The sequence below is a fragment of the Ammodytes marinus genome, assembly GCF_949987685.1.
Source record: "Ammodytes marinus genome assembly, chromosome: 5".
NCBI lineage: Eukaryota > Metazoa > Chordata > Actinopteri > Uranoscopiformes > Ammodytidae > Ammodytes > Ammodytes marinus.
In genome coordinates this window covers 28,476,966-28,492,415 of record NC_137234.1, presented here as the reverse complement: position 1 = coordinate 28,492,415, position 15,450 = coordinate 28,476,966, and the positions used below count along the sequence as shown (strand labels likewise).

At 40.6% G+C, this 15,450-nt stretch overlaps 1 protein-coding gene across 1 annotated transcript; it reads right to left on the bottom strand.

Annotated features, from left to right (window-relative positions):
• Nucleotides 1-1,684: 1,684 nt before the first annotated feature.
• On the bottom strand, nt 1,685-12,932 carry ldhd (lactate dehydrogenase D; the record flags this gene model as incomplete). Its single annotated transcript, XM_080027717.1, has 11 exons — nt 1,685-2,065; nt 4,154-4,265; nt 4,687-4,777; nt 6,209-6,336; nt 6,768-6,896; nt 8,322-8,521; nt 9,196-9,355; nt 10,465-10,606; nt 11,544-11,685; nt 11,960-12,075; nt 12,849-12,932. The coding sequence occupies 11 exons, from the start codon at nt 12,930-12,932 to the stop codon at nt 1,885-1,887; spliced, it is 1,485 nt and encodes a 494-aa protein (XP_079883843.1). The 3' UTR covers nt 1,685-1,884.
• Between the last annotated feature and the right edge of the window lie 2,518 nt (nt 12,933-15,450).

Here is a 15,450-nt window from a genome sequence, read left to right as displayed (position 1 = left end):
ACAGGACAGGAGCAAGTCCATAGCTATGTACAGGTGCATCAATGAAAAGTTCATGTTTTTTTTCATGTAATTTGATACAAAAAGTGAAACTTTATTATATATTAAAGATCCATAACACATAAAGTGAAGTTAATCTAGAATAGACATGCTTTTCAGATGGTTGACATTTCTGTATTATTAATCTTTTATTTATTTTTTTATTTAATATTCTAATATTTTTAGATAATGTATTTTTTTTATTTTAAGAGCTGTAAAGTGTAATCATCAATTTTAAAACAATAGAAAGACCTGACATATTACACTGTGTGTAATCTAGAAAATGTAAGGTTTCACTTTTTGAATGGACTTTTCCATGATATTCAAATGTATTTGAGATGCACCTGTACAGTACAGTCTGAATGCCAAGTTGCCATGTCCCTTTTCTCTCCATTTCAGTGTGCACACTCCAGTTTGAGTGTCCTCTTCAGACTGAAATATATCACATTACAGGTACAAGTTCAACCATTTCACACAACCATTAAAGGTGGAGTCTGCGATTCTGGAGAACGCTTGTTGTCAAAATCACTTTGTCAAAAATCGGAGAATATCCAGTGAAGAAAATCTAGTGTCACTACACAGCCTAGGCTCTGTAAACAGGCATGTTGCTAGCTACGGTGGGCCCCCTTTGTTTAAATACTCGTTTAAAAAACCTAGGCTGTGTGTTAACACCAGATTTATTTCCAGTGCACACAGTACGCTCATGTAGTGGATTGTGAGGAGATATTCACTGATTTTGACAACAAGCGTTCTCCAGAATCGCGGACTCCACCTTTTTTCCTACTCTATTTTTCTAGGTGCTTCACTGCAACAGAGAGGAAAGGATAAGATCTGATGCAAAGATGTACGTCTTCATATTAATCAAGTAATCTATTGTTGCAATCTATTGTTGTCAGCTTCATTTTTCTGTGCCCTGGATCCTGAAATCGATTTGAGTTCACAGAGCTCATAGGAGTAGACTACTACGGTCTGTAAAGTTAAGTAAAAGCAGTTACATAGGTGAGACCAGACTTACAGTTGATATGGCTCTTTTTAAACATAGGTGTTTCTATTGTAACTCATCATTGCTTTATAAATGTCGACTGTACGTCCGAGGAAAGCAGAGTGTCTTTTCTAAGGATGTTTCACCATCAAATTGTTCAAAGGAATAGTTTGACATTTTGAGAAATAGGCTGTTCCCCTCTGTTTTGTTTTATATATCATTGCCTGCTTTAGTAACATGTTACATTAATATACCAAGTCAACAAACAATGAGTTCTCCCATTCTCAATTAACCAATCAGTTGTTTAAATTTACAAAAAAAAAATCTACAAAATCCTTGATTTATCTGTTCAATATTCAAAATATATAAAGAAAGGCATCAACATATTTGGATTTTGGCTTATTTTTATTTATTTAATAATCCATTTGTAATGGACAATAGACAAAACACTTATTGAATATTACATAACAAACCTTTTAATTAAAAGGTGCTAAATCAGTCATCTGCAAAGGATTCTGTCATTGATTGTGTATTTTTTGTTATATACTGTAGCCTTGGTGTATTTGTACTTTACTCATGCAAATCAAACCTCATTTGAAATACAGGTAGATACAAACAAAGTGTGTGTGAAACATCCAACATAATGAAAAGGACAATCCATTCATAATAAAACATTCTTTATTATTTTATTATTAATATTTATATTGTATTCATATCCTGTTAGATTGCACTAACGTCTCATACAGTAGACCTGATAGGAAAGCCTTCTATGTGCAATATGTGCTTCCAACCAGAGCCATCCACAGTGAACACACCCCGATGAGATGCTCTGTGTCTAGTGACTTTCCCTCAGACATACCCTCTGTTTATGCTTGTGCAGGCAGTAAAACTTTCCCAGGATTCATCAGGTTGTTTGGGTCCAGTGTGTTCTTGAGCCCCCTCATGACCTGCATGGCTGTGGGTCCCATCTCCTCACACAGCAGCGCTCTCTTCCCCAGGCCCACGCCGTGCTCCCCGGTGCACGTACCGGCCATGGCCAGGGCTCGCCTGCAGGGAGCACAGACCACACTCTGTTACTGGTATAGTATCACAACAGCAACAAACCAAGGGCTCAAACCACTAATACGTATAACAGCTACAATCATTTGTATCCTGCAACTTACTGCGCCACACTTCTGCCTATTCGACCACTTTTTTAAACCAATTGTAAATGTTTTTTCACATTATAGCTTTAGGCAACTATGTAGTAGCTCATTTGTGCCAGAAAGCCCACTTCATGTGGTGTCACTTCTTAATCACACACACACACCTCTGAAAACTGGAGACGTTTGTGTCCTCCTGTGCACTGAACAAAGCATAAACATTTTTCTCATACTGTTGCTTCCGACATCAACTGCCGCACGCAACATGGATGTGGCTGTTAGCAGTTCAAAACATAGTCCAAAAAAAACAAAAATAAGCTGGAGACAGGATATTTAAACAAGGAAAAACTCAGACTTTCCTCATGCCCAGTGGCAAAGTGGTTAATGCCAATGACTGAGACATGGGCGAGCTGGTTTAAATCCCTGTCAAGGCGAATGTTAAAATTTGACTTTTTTTTTTCTCACTGTGGAAATACGCCATGAAATGAATATGCCCAACTACTGAATACATTCAGTCAATTAAAGTTGAAAGGAAGAAAAAAGATAGAAAAAGATAAAAAAGTAAGACTTTCTAAAGGGGAGCGGAGAGGCCTGTCGACCTGCCTTGCCTCAGGGCAGAACAATTCACTGAGGCTTGAAGCGTGTCCTTTAACAACCCTTAGAAAAATGGAGGACACTGTTTTTAGAATCATAAATTCAGGTCTACTTTGATACCTGTATGAATCATTGATCGAGGTCCAGTTCTATCAGTCAACATAAACTGCCGAGACTATCCAGAAAAATGTGTCGGGTAAGGATTAGTGATGGGTCGTAATGTGCCGAGGCTTCGGAGCGTGTGCCGAGTAATCCCGGAAGTTTTTGGTGAAGCGCGTATCGACGCTTGTATCGTTTAGGGCGAATCACGTGACTGATGACGTTCGAAGCCTCGTTTGTTCAAGAAGTGCTTCGCGTATTGTGGATCCACTCGCACTTTGTGGGTTAGTGTTGGCGATTTGTTGGTTTGGGAGTGATGTAGACGTGATGTTGTATCAACTTGCTGTGACTTTCTTGTGCACCCCTGCCTCCGCTGTACCATGTGAAAGAGTGTTCTCCAAAGCAGGAGAAGTTGTTTCCAAAAGGGGAAATTGTCTGAACCCCAGCACAGTGGAACAAATTTTGTTTCTCAATAAAAATCAAATCAAATCCTTAAGTTGCACAAGCACATTCACTGCCCCTTACCTTTTTATAACACTGCGACAGTTTGAAAATAAGTATTCTTGTCATGATGAGTCATTCAAAGTTTGACAAAAAATATTTATTGATAGATTTATATGTTTTATCATGTTTCATACCCATAATAATACATCAAACAAAATATAAATTGTATTTATATGAATTAATACATGAACAATAGGCTACATGAAATGCATTTATTAAGATGTATTGATTTCAGTCACTCACTCCCATGGCTGCACTGTTGCAGGACAGTATTGAGTGTATTACAAATTGATAGAATGATCTGGCTATTTAACACTGTTTGACCAGCAGGGGGGGTTGTATAGTGTTCAAATCGGTTCAAATGAAGCCTCGAGAAATGAACCTTTTTGTGAACCATTTGGCTTGAAGGCTTCAAGGCTTCAAAAAGCTTCATCTGGCCATCACTAGTAAGGATGATCGTATGCTTGAGCTGCATCTCGATTCGAAGCTACAGCGCGTAACTTTTTTCATTTAAATGAATGTCGGTTACATTCAAGACAAAACAAGTTGACTCAAAGTTGATTAAGCCTATCAACTCCACAAAACTCTCTCTGTACTTCTCAGTATGGCAGCGTTTACAAACTGAAGTTCCCCCCCCCCCCCCCCGGACACTGGTGCGGGGGGGGGGGGGGGGACGACATCAGAAAATTTGCTCAGAAAAATCCCAAGAAGCGCCCCGGAAATGTTCAACTTTTTGATTTTATTGCCAAGAAAAAAACCTGGACGAAGAGAGGGGAGAGGTTGAGAGACACTTTACCTGGCCAGTCTCTCAGTGAACAGGTGGACTCTGTGCAGCTCCTCTGGGTCTCCGGGGTCCACCACCATAATGCAGTGGAAGTTACCATCACCCACGTGACCCGCTATGGGACCTGAAGGTAAGGCACATCACATTACCACTTATTCTCCTCTGGAAAACGTTTTTTCATCTTAACTTTATGAACTTTAAAAGGTGGAGTCAGCAATTCTGGAGAGCGCTTGGTGTCAAATTCAGTGAATATCTCCTCCCGATCCGGTATGTACTGTGTGTGTGCGCTGAAAAGAAATATGGCGTTAATACATAATCTAGGCTCTGGTAAAACTGGTATGAAAACAAAGAGTATGTAAACAAAGGGGGCCCACCGTAGCTAGTAACACGCCCGTTTACAGAGCCTAGGCTGTGGATTCAATTTAACACTGGATTTCTTAGAATCGCTGACTCCACCTTTTATGAAGGTTTCCTTCTAGAAGAAGCATTATACTAGCAGGGAATCATATCAAACATTATTAACTTTATTATCACTGAGTGCTCACCTGTAAGCCTGTTCTCAATCAGGTCCTCCTTTGTCTCCACTATGATCTGAGGCAGTCGGGACAGAGGGACACACACATCTGTAGCGTAGGCCTATGGAACAAACACAAACACACGCTTGTACAGCTATACTTGTGGGGACCTTCATTGACATGATGCATTCTCTTGCCCTTAACCCTAACCATCACAACTTCATGCCTAACCCTAACCCTTAGGCTAACCCTTACCCCACTCTAACCCTAACCCAACCTAAGCGCAACACCCTTTCCCAAAGGGTATCGGCAAAAATATCCTCACTTATAAAATTTCCTCACGGCTGAGGAAGAAAACTCAAAATTGGTCCTCACAAAAATAGTTGTTCAAGTACACACACACACACACACACACACACACACACACACACACACACACACACACACACACACACACACACACACACACACACACACACACACACACACACACACACACACACACACACACACACACACACACACACACACACACACAAGGTCACAGTATAGGAAATGCGTCAAGGTTGTCTTTTGCAATCACTAGGATTTAAAACGTTAATAAAGCGAGACATTAAACTGCCTAGGAATGGTTATGGTGTTAGTGCAGCGGCGAGCCATCGGACAAAGCCTTTCAACAGCAGGAGTTATTAACTTCCCTGCTTGTTGTTCACCATTAAAGGGCAACACATTGCAGCAGCAGCATCCAGTAACCCTGTACCTTCAGCTCTTACTCTATTGAGTTTTCATCAACGCAGTCCCAGAGAAGAGTATACGATGGTGATAAGTGATAACAATATGACACTGCTGGCTGAACCATGTTTTATCCCTTTGGAATAGTTGTAATGAACAATAGAACCATATTCTCATAGGTAATAATGCTGATAGATCATTTATGTGTGGTGTTCAGCGTATTTAAAGGCATACTATGAAACATTCTAATGGAAAAAAACATTTAAGAGTCCCCACAAAAATAACCCCACTCAATGATCACTTCTGCCCGACTATAATATGTGGTGGTGTGTTAATCTGCACAGTCCTCCTCTCTCTGGCTGTATTTTACATAGTAACATTCCTTGGTATTGCTTTGTAAACAGCAGACTCAGGTCTAAGCTCCACCCAAATTCCTCCCTGCTACTTCACCTGGCCCTGCGGAGGGAGGGGGCATGCACCTCCGACACTCTGGCAAAATTCGATGGAGGGAGGACACTTTACATATCAGTGTGAGCCACTGAGCTAACTAAAGCTAACGCCAGTCAAGGAAGTGGGGACAGGCTGCTGCTCTGGGCTCTCTCTCTGCTGTGGGAGAGCTGGACAAGCGTCTGTGAGAAGTGATAATTGAGTCGGATTACTTTTGTGTGATTTTTAACGAAAATGTTGCATAGCCTTTAAGGCCCACTATGTATTGATTGTGCATTAATATTAGTGTTTCCTTCCAAAGCAAAGTATCTATTAATATATGTTTAATATGAGCTATTAGATCACAGTGGCTGAGGGCATCTTTTTTCATTACCTTGCTGCCAGGTCTGAGGGCCAGAGCGGCGTACCAGGCGTCATGGCGAGCTTTCCACAAGCGGTTCCGTGTTTCTGCATCTTTAGCCCACTGAAAGTCTGAACCACCATTACTCTGAGTGATTTCCTCTGTAGAAACACACATAAACACACACACACACACACACACCAAAAATATTTTAATCGTGACATTTCTACAACATGATTTTAATACAGGTAGGATTTTCCATTAGGTCGGCAATGATCTGCCATGTCTACAATCTATTGCCTGGGGTTAACAATGCGGCTAGACCAGTATAACAAAGCTAGCGTGGCTTAAAAACCCATTAACAGCCCTGACAGACGTGTCCCGTTTCACTTCAGGCCATGCTCAATTGAATCAGCAAGATAACACACGCTGAGAATATTTCATTATTCTGTGACACATTTTTCATTTATATTCATTATAAAAGGTTAATTGTATACATATTGGGTTTTTCTATCCAACAGCGTTAGAAAGATATGCAGCTACTTTACTTCATGTGACTTTGGTGGTTGTGATGTGTTGCGCACTCACACACCGCTTGTGTTGACCTGCTCATCAAGGCTTCTCTCAGAGCCATGGAACTCCAGGAACAGCGTGGGGGAGACGGGGTAGGACAGAGAGCTGAACCTGTTGCACGCATCAATCATAACATCGTCCAGAAACTCTGGGTTACACACACACACACACACACACACACACACACACACACACACACACACACACACACACACACACACACACACACACACACACACACACACACACACACACACACACACACACACACACACACACACACACACACACACACACACACACAGTCAGAGAGCACACACAGAGAGGAAAAACAACTGTCAGCTTGATGCATAGAAAAAATGTCTCTTAAAGATCACCTATTTTGCAAAAATTCTATTTTACTTGTGCTTTTTCAATATTGATATGGGACACCGGCATGACTAGAGACTCCCAAAGTATGAGAAAAAAAAACACTCTTTTTTTCTCCACCTCCGCCATGTGTTCCGAAACCCCATTCAGATGTAGCTCCCCTTATGATGTCATTAGGGGAAAAGCCGCGCCCGCTAATTGCCAACCAAACTTGGCACTACCTCCACCTGTGATAAGCCACACCCCCAGATTCCCCTAAATCTAACTGGTTACATTCAAACTGGCAGTTATATTCAGAGCAGACTGGGCTTTTTGGAAGGGCTTAAAGAGACAGGCTCTAAAACGGAGCGTTTCAGACAGAGGTTGAAAAGAGGAGATTTAGCAATGGCCCTGTGAGAAATATAAAGTAATTTTTTGGTCATTACACCATGAAAACAGTTTCTCGCAGACACCCAAATTACAATTTTGCACCTGAAAATGAGCATTATATGTGACCTTTAACTTTTAATCCTTTACAAATAATTTTTTTCTAGCTCCTGTATTCCATCACATACTCTACCTCTGCAGGTCGCCCCATTTCCTCTCAGGGATCAATACTCTTTCATCTCTTCCTTGTTTTTTTTTCAAACCCATAGGTCATCTTTCCCTCCTTCTCCCTGTAACCTTTTTATCTTTCATTTGGCACCTACATTAACACTTGAAACACAGTTGGTGTGTGTGGGGCTTTATACATGGGCCCCACTAGTCTGAGTTGGGATAGATCCTGAGTCTTGACCACTGACTGTGAGGAGAAAAGGCAGATGATCAAAAAACAAGATCTGAAGACCTCTCTGTCTCTTTGAGCTTGAGGTTTTTCAGCAATGTCCCTTGCTGTAAAAATGTCAAAAGTCCCCTCCGAGGGACGAACAAAGGAATATCTTATCATGTGCTTAACGCTCCAAAGTTTGATTTCATTGTTAAAATTAAAGTTAAAATTCTCCTTTTTAATTTCACTAATTTAAAAGGGTGCTCTGAGGAACTTTCACTTTGTGATCATTCTTGCACCCCCTTTGGACAAAAGCAGTAGTGTTTGTACTACGCCAAGCTGTTGTTCCTGAAGAAAAACTATATAAAAATATCAGAAGGAAAAATTACATTTCAGAAATATTCAAAAGTTCCTCGTAGCAACTTTATGAATGGGTGTAAGGCTGAATCACCTCCTCACCGATGCGAGCGATGGGGACTCCTGCCTGTAGAATCTGCACAGTGCTGTCTACAGCGGCCTGGGCCGAGGGGAAGGAGCAGACGGCCGACACCATGGCCTCGGGGATGCCGTACAGGCGCAGTGTGGTCTTAGTGATGATCCCCAGGGTGCCCTCTGAGCCCACAAACAGGTTGGTCAGGTTGTAGCCCGCCGATGTCTTCCTAGAGATCGGAAGAAAGCTAAAAGCATTAAGAGCTGCACTAGGCGATAATGACCACGTTTACATGCACACTGCAATACTCTGATATTACTCTGGTTAAGGTCATATTCTGAATAACACTATCATGTAAACAGCAGTTCCTGATAATTCCTGATAGCCTTAATCAGAAAAAGGTCATGGTCGGAGTAAGCCATAGAAACTGATATTAGTTGCATTATTAAGGCATGTACGTATCCACCTTAAATCGCACTATATATTCGCACCGGAGTTTGTTGCTGCATTTTTCGGCAGTGCCCTGGTTAACAGCTGTTAAATGAGCGTGTGTAAACCATAACGTAATCCTCTTTAAACGAGGAGGTGTTATTTTTTCCTGCCAAAACAAAGAAAACAATGCAAGACAATGATAATGATATAAAGAGTGTTCATGTTCCTTGGATGGGACGGGAATTATTGCGTGAAAAGAACACACCGACATCTGACGTCATGACGCTTCTACTGGTGTATTCAGAATGAGCTGATTGACATGTAAACAAGAATATTTCTGTAGCTGCTAGGCATAGAAACACCTTATTTGTATTATTGTCTTAACCGGAATATGGGCCTTAATCAGAATATGCTGTGCATGTAAGCGTGGTAGATGTTGCCTGGATGTGGGTGTATATGGCTAACATGTACCTGGGCCGTCGACCCTTCCCAGCTGTGTGTATGACAGTCCCGTCAGCCAGCACCACCTCCAGGTTTAAAACGTTTTCCCTCATGGTTCCATAACGCACTGCGTTGGTGCCCGATGCACTGGTGGCCGCCATGCCACACAGAGACGCATCGGCCCCAGGATCTGTGACCGTTCAAAAAAGACTTCTTAGATTTTCCTAAATCCTTTATGAAAACGATCTAAAAAATTATTATAATGTCTGTCTGACAATGTATATCTACTTTGCAGTCAAACTTGTCACACTCGCATTGCGTGGGCATTCCCAGACAGTGCTTGACTTCAAATTAAAGACTGATGAAAAATATATCTATAATTCAATCTGAATTATATCTTTTATTTGACTATTTTCATCCTCACTGTCTTGTTTCGGTATTAAGTTGAAATTCACTTTGTGGAGTTAAAACTTCTTATTCAATATCGCCACCTGCTGGATGTAAGAACTTAAACTACTGTTATGCCAGCTGACACTTGTTAATTTGTTAGATATGAATAAGATAACAACACATTTAAAAAGAAACAGGATCTTGCTTATTCGCATATATTTTATTCTTGATCTAAAAATGAACCTGGTAACAACTTATCCTCCCGTAGGCCTAGGCACACCAGAAAGTGCTACAGCAAAATTAATAATTATTTTGTCTTTTTTTTTGCGTTTGAGAGATTGATACATTTGTGACTACTGGCTCGACTAGTTGGTGAACCATGGTGGCTGACGAGCTTGGCGAGAAGTAGACAGCCGCAATTTAGCTATTTAGCTGCTGGTGCGTCTGGCCCTTATCGTAGGCTCTACTTACTTACTGAGCTACTGGGAAATCAAAGTCAAAGTCAACTTTACTGTCAATTTCTACAAAATGTGTCAGACATACAGAGGAATGGAAATTACGTTTCTCTCCGACCCACAGTGCAATAATAACAAAAGGATTAAAGTAGATAAGATGAATGACATAAGTAATATACACAGAGAAATAGAGTCTTACTAGTGCAAAAGGTAAGGCAAAACCAAACGGTATAACAAAAAAGTAAATTGAAACGTGCAATATGAGGAACAATATTTAACAATATGTGCAATATGCAGGACACTGAAGAAATTCCAAGTGTACAATATAAGAGCATAACAATCTGTTGACTGAGTATTTATGATACATGTGAAAAGCACTGATTTAAGTGGAAAAGTGTTCCTGAGAATTCTTTTTTTTTTTTTACATTGAGAACTTATAAATAGTGGTACGGACCAACAGGGAACCACAGTCCGGTGTCCCTCAGGTAGGTGTTGAGAGCCATCCTGGTCACCCCAGGCTCCACCGTCACATCAAAGTCTTCCTGATGGAGATCCAGGACCTGCTCCATGTTCCTCAGACTGAAGCACACACCACCCTGAAGGCAGGAGGGAGAGAGACGTGAGAGGAGAAAGAGACATACAGTACTGCACCCACACACCCACATTTCTTAACTAAACTGAATTGAATACAATTCAGACTTATCAAAAATACAAAACAAAACGAAAAGCAGGTTCAAATTATTTCACGAATAAGAAAAAAATAAAAAGAATATTACATATTTTCCATTCACAAGCATTGATGTGCCTGAAGAGGAGTAGGAAGAAGTAGAAACTTATTTAATCCTACCCCCTTTTCCACAGCTCAATAATTAATATTTATTAAATGATCTTTCTGCGTAACGTTTGTTATAATCTATCTATATATAAAATCTTTGATATAAGATTTGCTATACTATATTTACAATTGATATATCTAAACAATCAATACATTTACAGTATATATTTACAATTCCGATTCTCAAAATCAACTTTTACGTGATACTATTACTTACTATTACTATATAGCCTTTGAGCCAGGTCATGTTTTTTTTTTTCTTCTTTCTTTTTTTACAGTTGAACTTTATTGAAATTCAAGGAAATTCACTGTACAAAAAGACAGTTTTCCCAATGTCTAATACAGTTACTCAATGCATGGTGTTTACCAAATTCATTGTTATTATTGTGTTAAATAGTCCTGAAACAGTCTTATTTTTCCTCTGATGATCATATATGACATGTACCAGCAAACGAGACCATCAGTGCAAAGCATGCTATTTTTATACAGTTTTTCTTAATGCCTTTGTCTTTGGTACGCTCACCCACGAACTACAGCTGGCGTATAGTAAAAACACTACAGCTTTTGTCCAAAGGGGCCGCTACAATTAAAACAATCAAAATCACAATATTATATTAATCAAAATAATCGCACAGCCCTAATTTAGAACAGCTTTTTTTTGTCAGAGAACATTATCCATGGGTCTTCCTGGCTCTCACCTTGACCGCGCCCACCCCTCCCTCCAGGCCGGTCCCAGTGCCAAAGGGGATTATGGGAAGGCGGTGGGCGTGGCAGAGCGTTGCCAGGGAGCTGACCTCCTCCACACAGCGAGGGAACACCACCACATCTGGGGGATGACATCTGGACAGCAAGCAATGCAACACTCTCACTCACTCTGCTCCATACTTCACTAAACTGCACCTGTTGTCATTATTTCTCTTTGTAGAGTCAAAACAAGAATTAAAAAAAAATAGTAAATGTATAGAAATATATAAAAATGTACAAAAAAATAATCACGAAACAAACAACGCTACTGGCGCCATCATGAACAAGTATTTGAGAAAACACCTTTACATTGCATTATGAGTATGTGTGTGTGTGTGTGTGTGTGTGTGTGTGTGTGTGTGAGACTGACCTGTGTACTGACTCATCTTTGCCGTGTTGCTCTCTGACAGCTTCAGCCAATGAGACGCTGTCCTCACCACATATAGACCTGAATGCAGAGAGCACGCTGTCCACAGCTGTACTAGTCTACGCACACACACACACACACACACACACACACACACACACACACACACACACACACACACACACACACACACACACACACACACACACACACACACACACACACACACACACACACACACACACACACACACACACACACACACAGATGTAGGCATGCCCATAAGGGGGAGAAAGTGAGAAAGCTTTCTAGGGCCCAACTACATCAAAGATCATGGCCCATGATATTTGAAGGACAAGAACCTAACCATTTTCAGCCAACCACAAAACAAACATTTCTTTTGGTGTTACTTGAGTAAAATATGTCCTTTTGCATCTTGAAAACCTAAAGGTAGTACCAAACGTTTTTCTTCTCCCCCTCGTTAACCTTTGCATGCAAGGTCTAAAGGTCAACCAAACAAGCGTTCTATTGCTATGTTTTAATGAGCACTGTACGAGTCCTTTTGGAATATTAACAGTGCTCATTTGCACTTGAAACAAAAGTCAACTGACATTAAAAATACAAATAAGTCTTCTGTAAAGATAAGTCCACAACTATCAACGAAAGATACGAGATCTAATGTACATGCTGTAGCCTACTTATGCAGCCTACAGCGCGCTGTTTATTAGTCAAGTCAACTTAACTGTGCACGGGGCGCCCTTAGCTCAGTTGGTAGGTCTTTGCGTATGACGTGCATAGTGCACAGCTCGACAAAACGTCCTCATTAATGCAACATTTAACTTAAAGGATAGTGTAACTGCTAGGCTTAATGCTACTAATAAAAAGCACTTACTGCGGAGTTGATATTGCGACGCTGCAGGAGACAGCGCCGCCGAGACAGCAGCCGTCTGCTCGCTGTGAAGCCGAGCAACAACATCGTGTCACCTGGCTGTACCAAAACAACTGTCACTGAATGGTAATATTAACAAGCCAAAATCATGGACCATGCGATGAATGCACGACTTCCGGTAAATATTTCAAAATAAAAGAAAACTACTCGCGCATTCACAACTCCCTCGCTCCTGCCTAATCGCTGGGCTAATTGACTCGGCCAGATTTGGCAACAGGCGCATTGTGTCATTTCACACAAAGACAGTCTATTAGACAGTCAATCTAATTTCGCCTTCGCACACAGAGCCAAAATATTTCCCTCCTCCAATGATACAATGAACTACCAACAGCACTTTGACAAGAATTGATCACACACTAAAGAATGTTTTTCAACTCAATCTATAATATTACATATCCTAAAATTCAGATGTCCTGCAGCAAAAAAACAATTGTTTTGAGTTTAAAAGTTTCCAGAGTGCAATTTACGAAGAGGCAGACTTACAATTCCCAAGTTACCAAAGGCCCCTAGAACAATGCCTCATGAAATTATGGTTAAGATACTATATACACTTACCGGACAATTTATTAGGTACACAGGTAAAATTTCTTATTACCACATAACTTCTCAACCAATCCCATGGCACTTGCTGAAGTTCAAAACGGGCATCAGAATGGGGAAGAAAGGGGATTTAAGTGACAAGGTGTGGTTGATGGTTCCAGACGGGCTGGTCTGGGTATTTCAGTAACTGCTGATCTACCGGGATGTTCATGCACAACCATCTCTAGGGTTTGCAGAGAATGGTCCGAAAAAGGAAGCACTTTCAGTGAGCGGCAGTTGTGTGGACGTAAAATGCCTTGTTGATGTCAGAGTTAAGAGGGGTATGGGCTGGACAGTTTCTCCCACCCTCCCCGCCATGTGCTAGTCCAACACAGGAGCACATTCAGCAACAGACTCACTATTTTGTGGGTTCTTCCACTTTACTTTTTTCTCCCATAACCCTCAGGATCTTTTAAGAAATGTAAAATGGCTTACTGCGTCTGACCTCTGCAGCGATAATAAGTAAGTGGTAGTGTAAGTCTGTACATTGAAGATTTGTTTTTGATTAACTCAGTTTAGCTGTGTCAGCAAGCTTGTTGCAGGCTAAAATATCCTAGATCAAATGCATAATGTTGTTCATGTCAATGTCAGATTAAGGAACACAGCATATGCATTCCATTACGCCATTTATGAGACAAGTAAAGTTAACGTTTACTCCAAATGCTCATTTAAGATTGGGTTGAAATTTGGAAGCCTTACACTTCTTTAGAAGTTCATATACAGCCCCTTTTTAATAAACAATAATTATTTTCCAATATTACCTTCTCTAAACTGATGGAACTGAGTGAATAAGCGGTCCTGTGGTGGATCCTAATAGCAGAAAATGCAGATTATATTAAAATTCTGTCCCTGCTTCTTTTATAGATCCACATTCATAAATCAATGATTTAACTCCAACCCAAAGCATTCAGTAAACTACAACAAAGGCGTATCCTCGTAACATATTTATTTACGTATTCAAAGAAACATTCTCATTAATTTGTTTATAACCAGTCCTGGGCAGTTGCTAGGTCAAGTGTTCGACTTCTTCTATATACTCTTTTTCATTAAGGCAGTGGTTCTCAACCGGTGGGGCGCGCCCCCTCTACCGGGGGGCGCGAGGGGGATGAAAAAAAAAAAAATCTTAATTTTTTTTTTTTTTTTTGTAATTTCAATTTTTTTCCTGATATGTAGCCTAGTTCAGAGATGATATGTATTTTTTTTCTTTCTTAACTTTTTTTGATAGGTATTTGCCAAGTTCATCACACAAACACTCCAATCCACTGATATGAGATCAGTTTGCAATTTTCAAGTACTGAATTAATGGTAGGACTGTGGCCACTAGAACTGGTCTCTGGTCAGCAAAGGTCTTGAAAACAGCATAAGTGTGCTTGTGACATGCGTGCCACCCATGCACGTGTATGGGCACGTGTCCCAGCAGATTTTTGAAATCTGAATAAAAAAATGTAAGTTTGTAGTTAGCAAGTGTAACATGTTCTTAGGGCAGAATTTCATAAATAAAGGTTTATTTTTTTAGCAAGATATTTTGTCAAAAGCTAGTTGTCGTCCGTCCCTCTGTCCAGTTGTTAGGCATCTGGCTGCTAGCAAGTTATGTTGTCTTGCTAATTTTACTATTCATCTGAACTGAAATAAATATTGACTTTTTCCTTTATTATCTTCGCCAGAATGCACCAGAATGCTTAGATTACATGTTAAAAACACAAAAAATCTTCTGGGGGGGATGCCCCCAGACCCCCCTTCAGGGGTTTAGTTTTCTGACAAACATTACAATGGATACTAACATGATTTGGGCATTTGGGATTATAAATCATCTTTGAATTGGTTGTACAGCATATCACATGCTATTCATTCAGGGGTGCAATGGCCACCCCACTCTAGCTCTGTGGCCCACCTTGGCCACCCCCAGTCAAAATTTCCTGGAATCGCCACTGAGACACACACAACTCCGCGTTCAGGCTGCACAGCA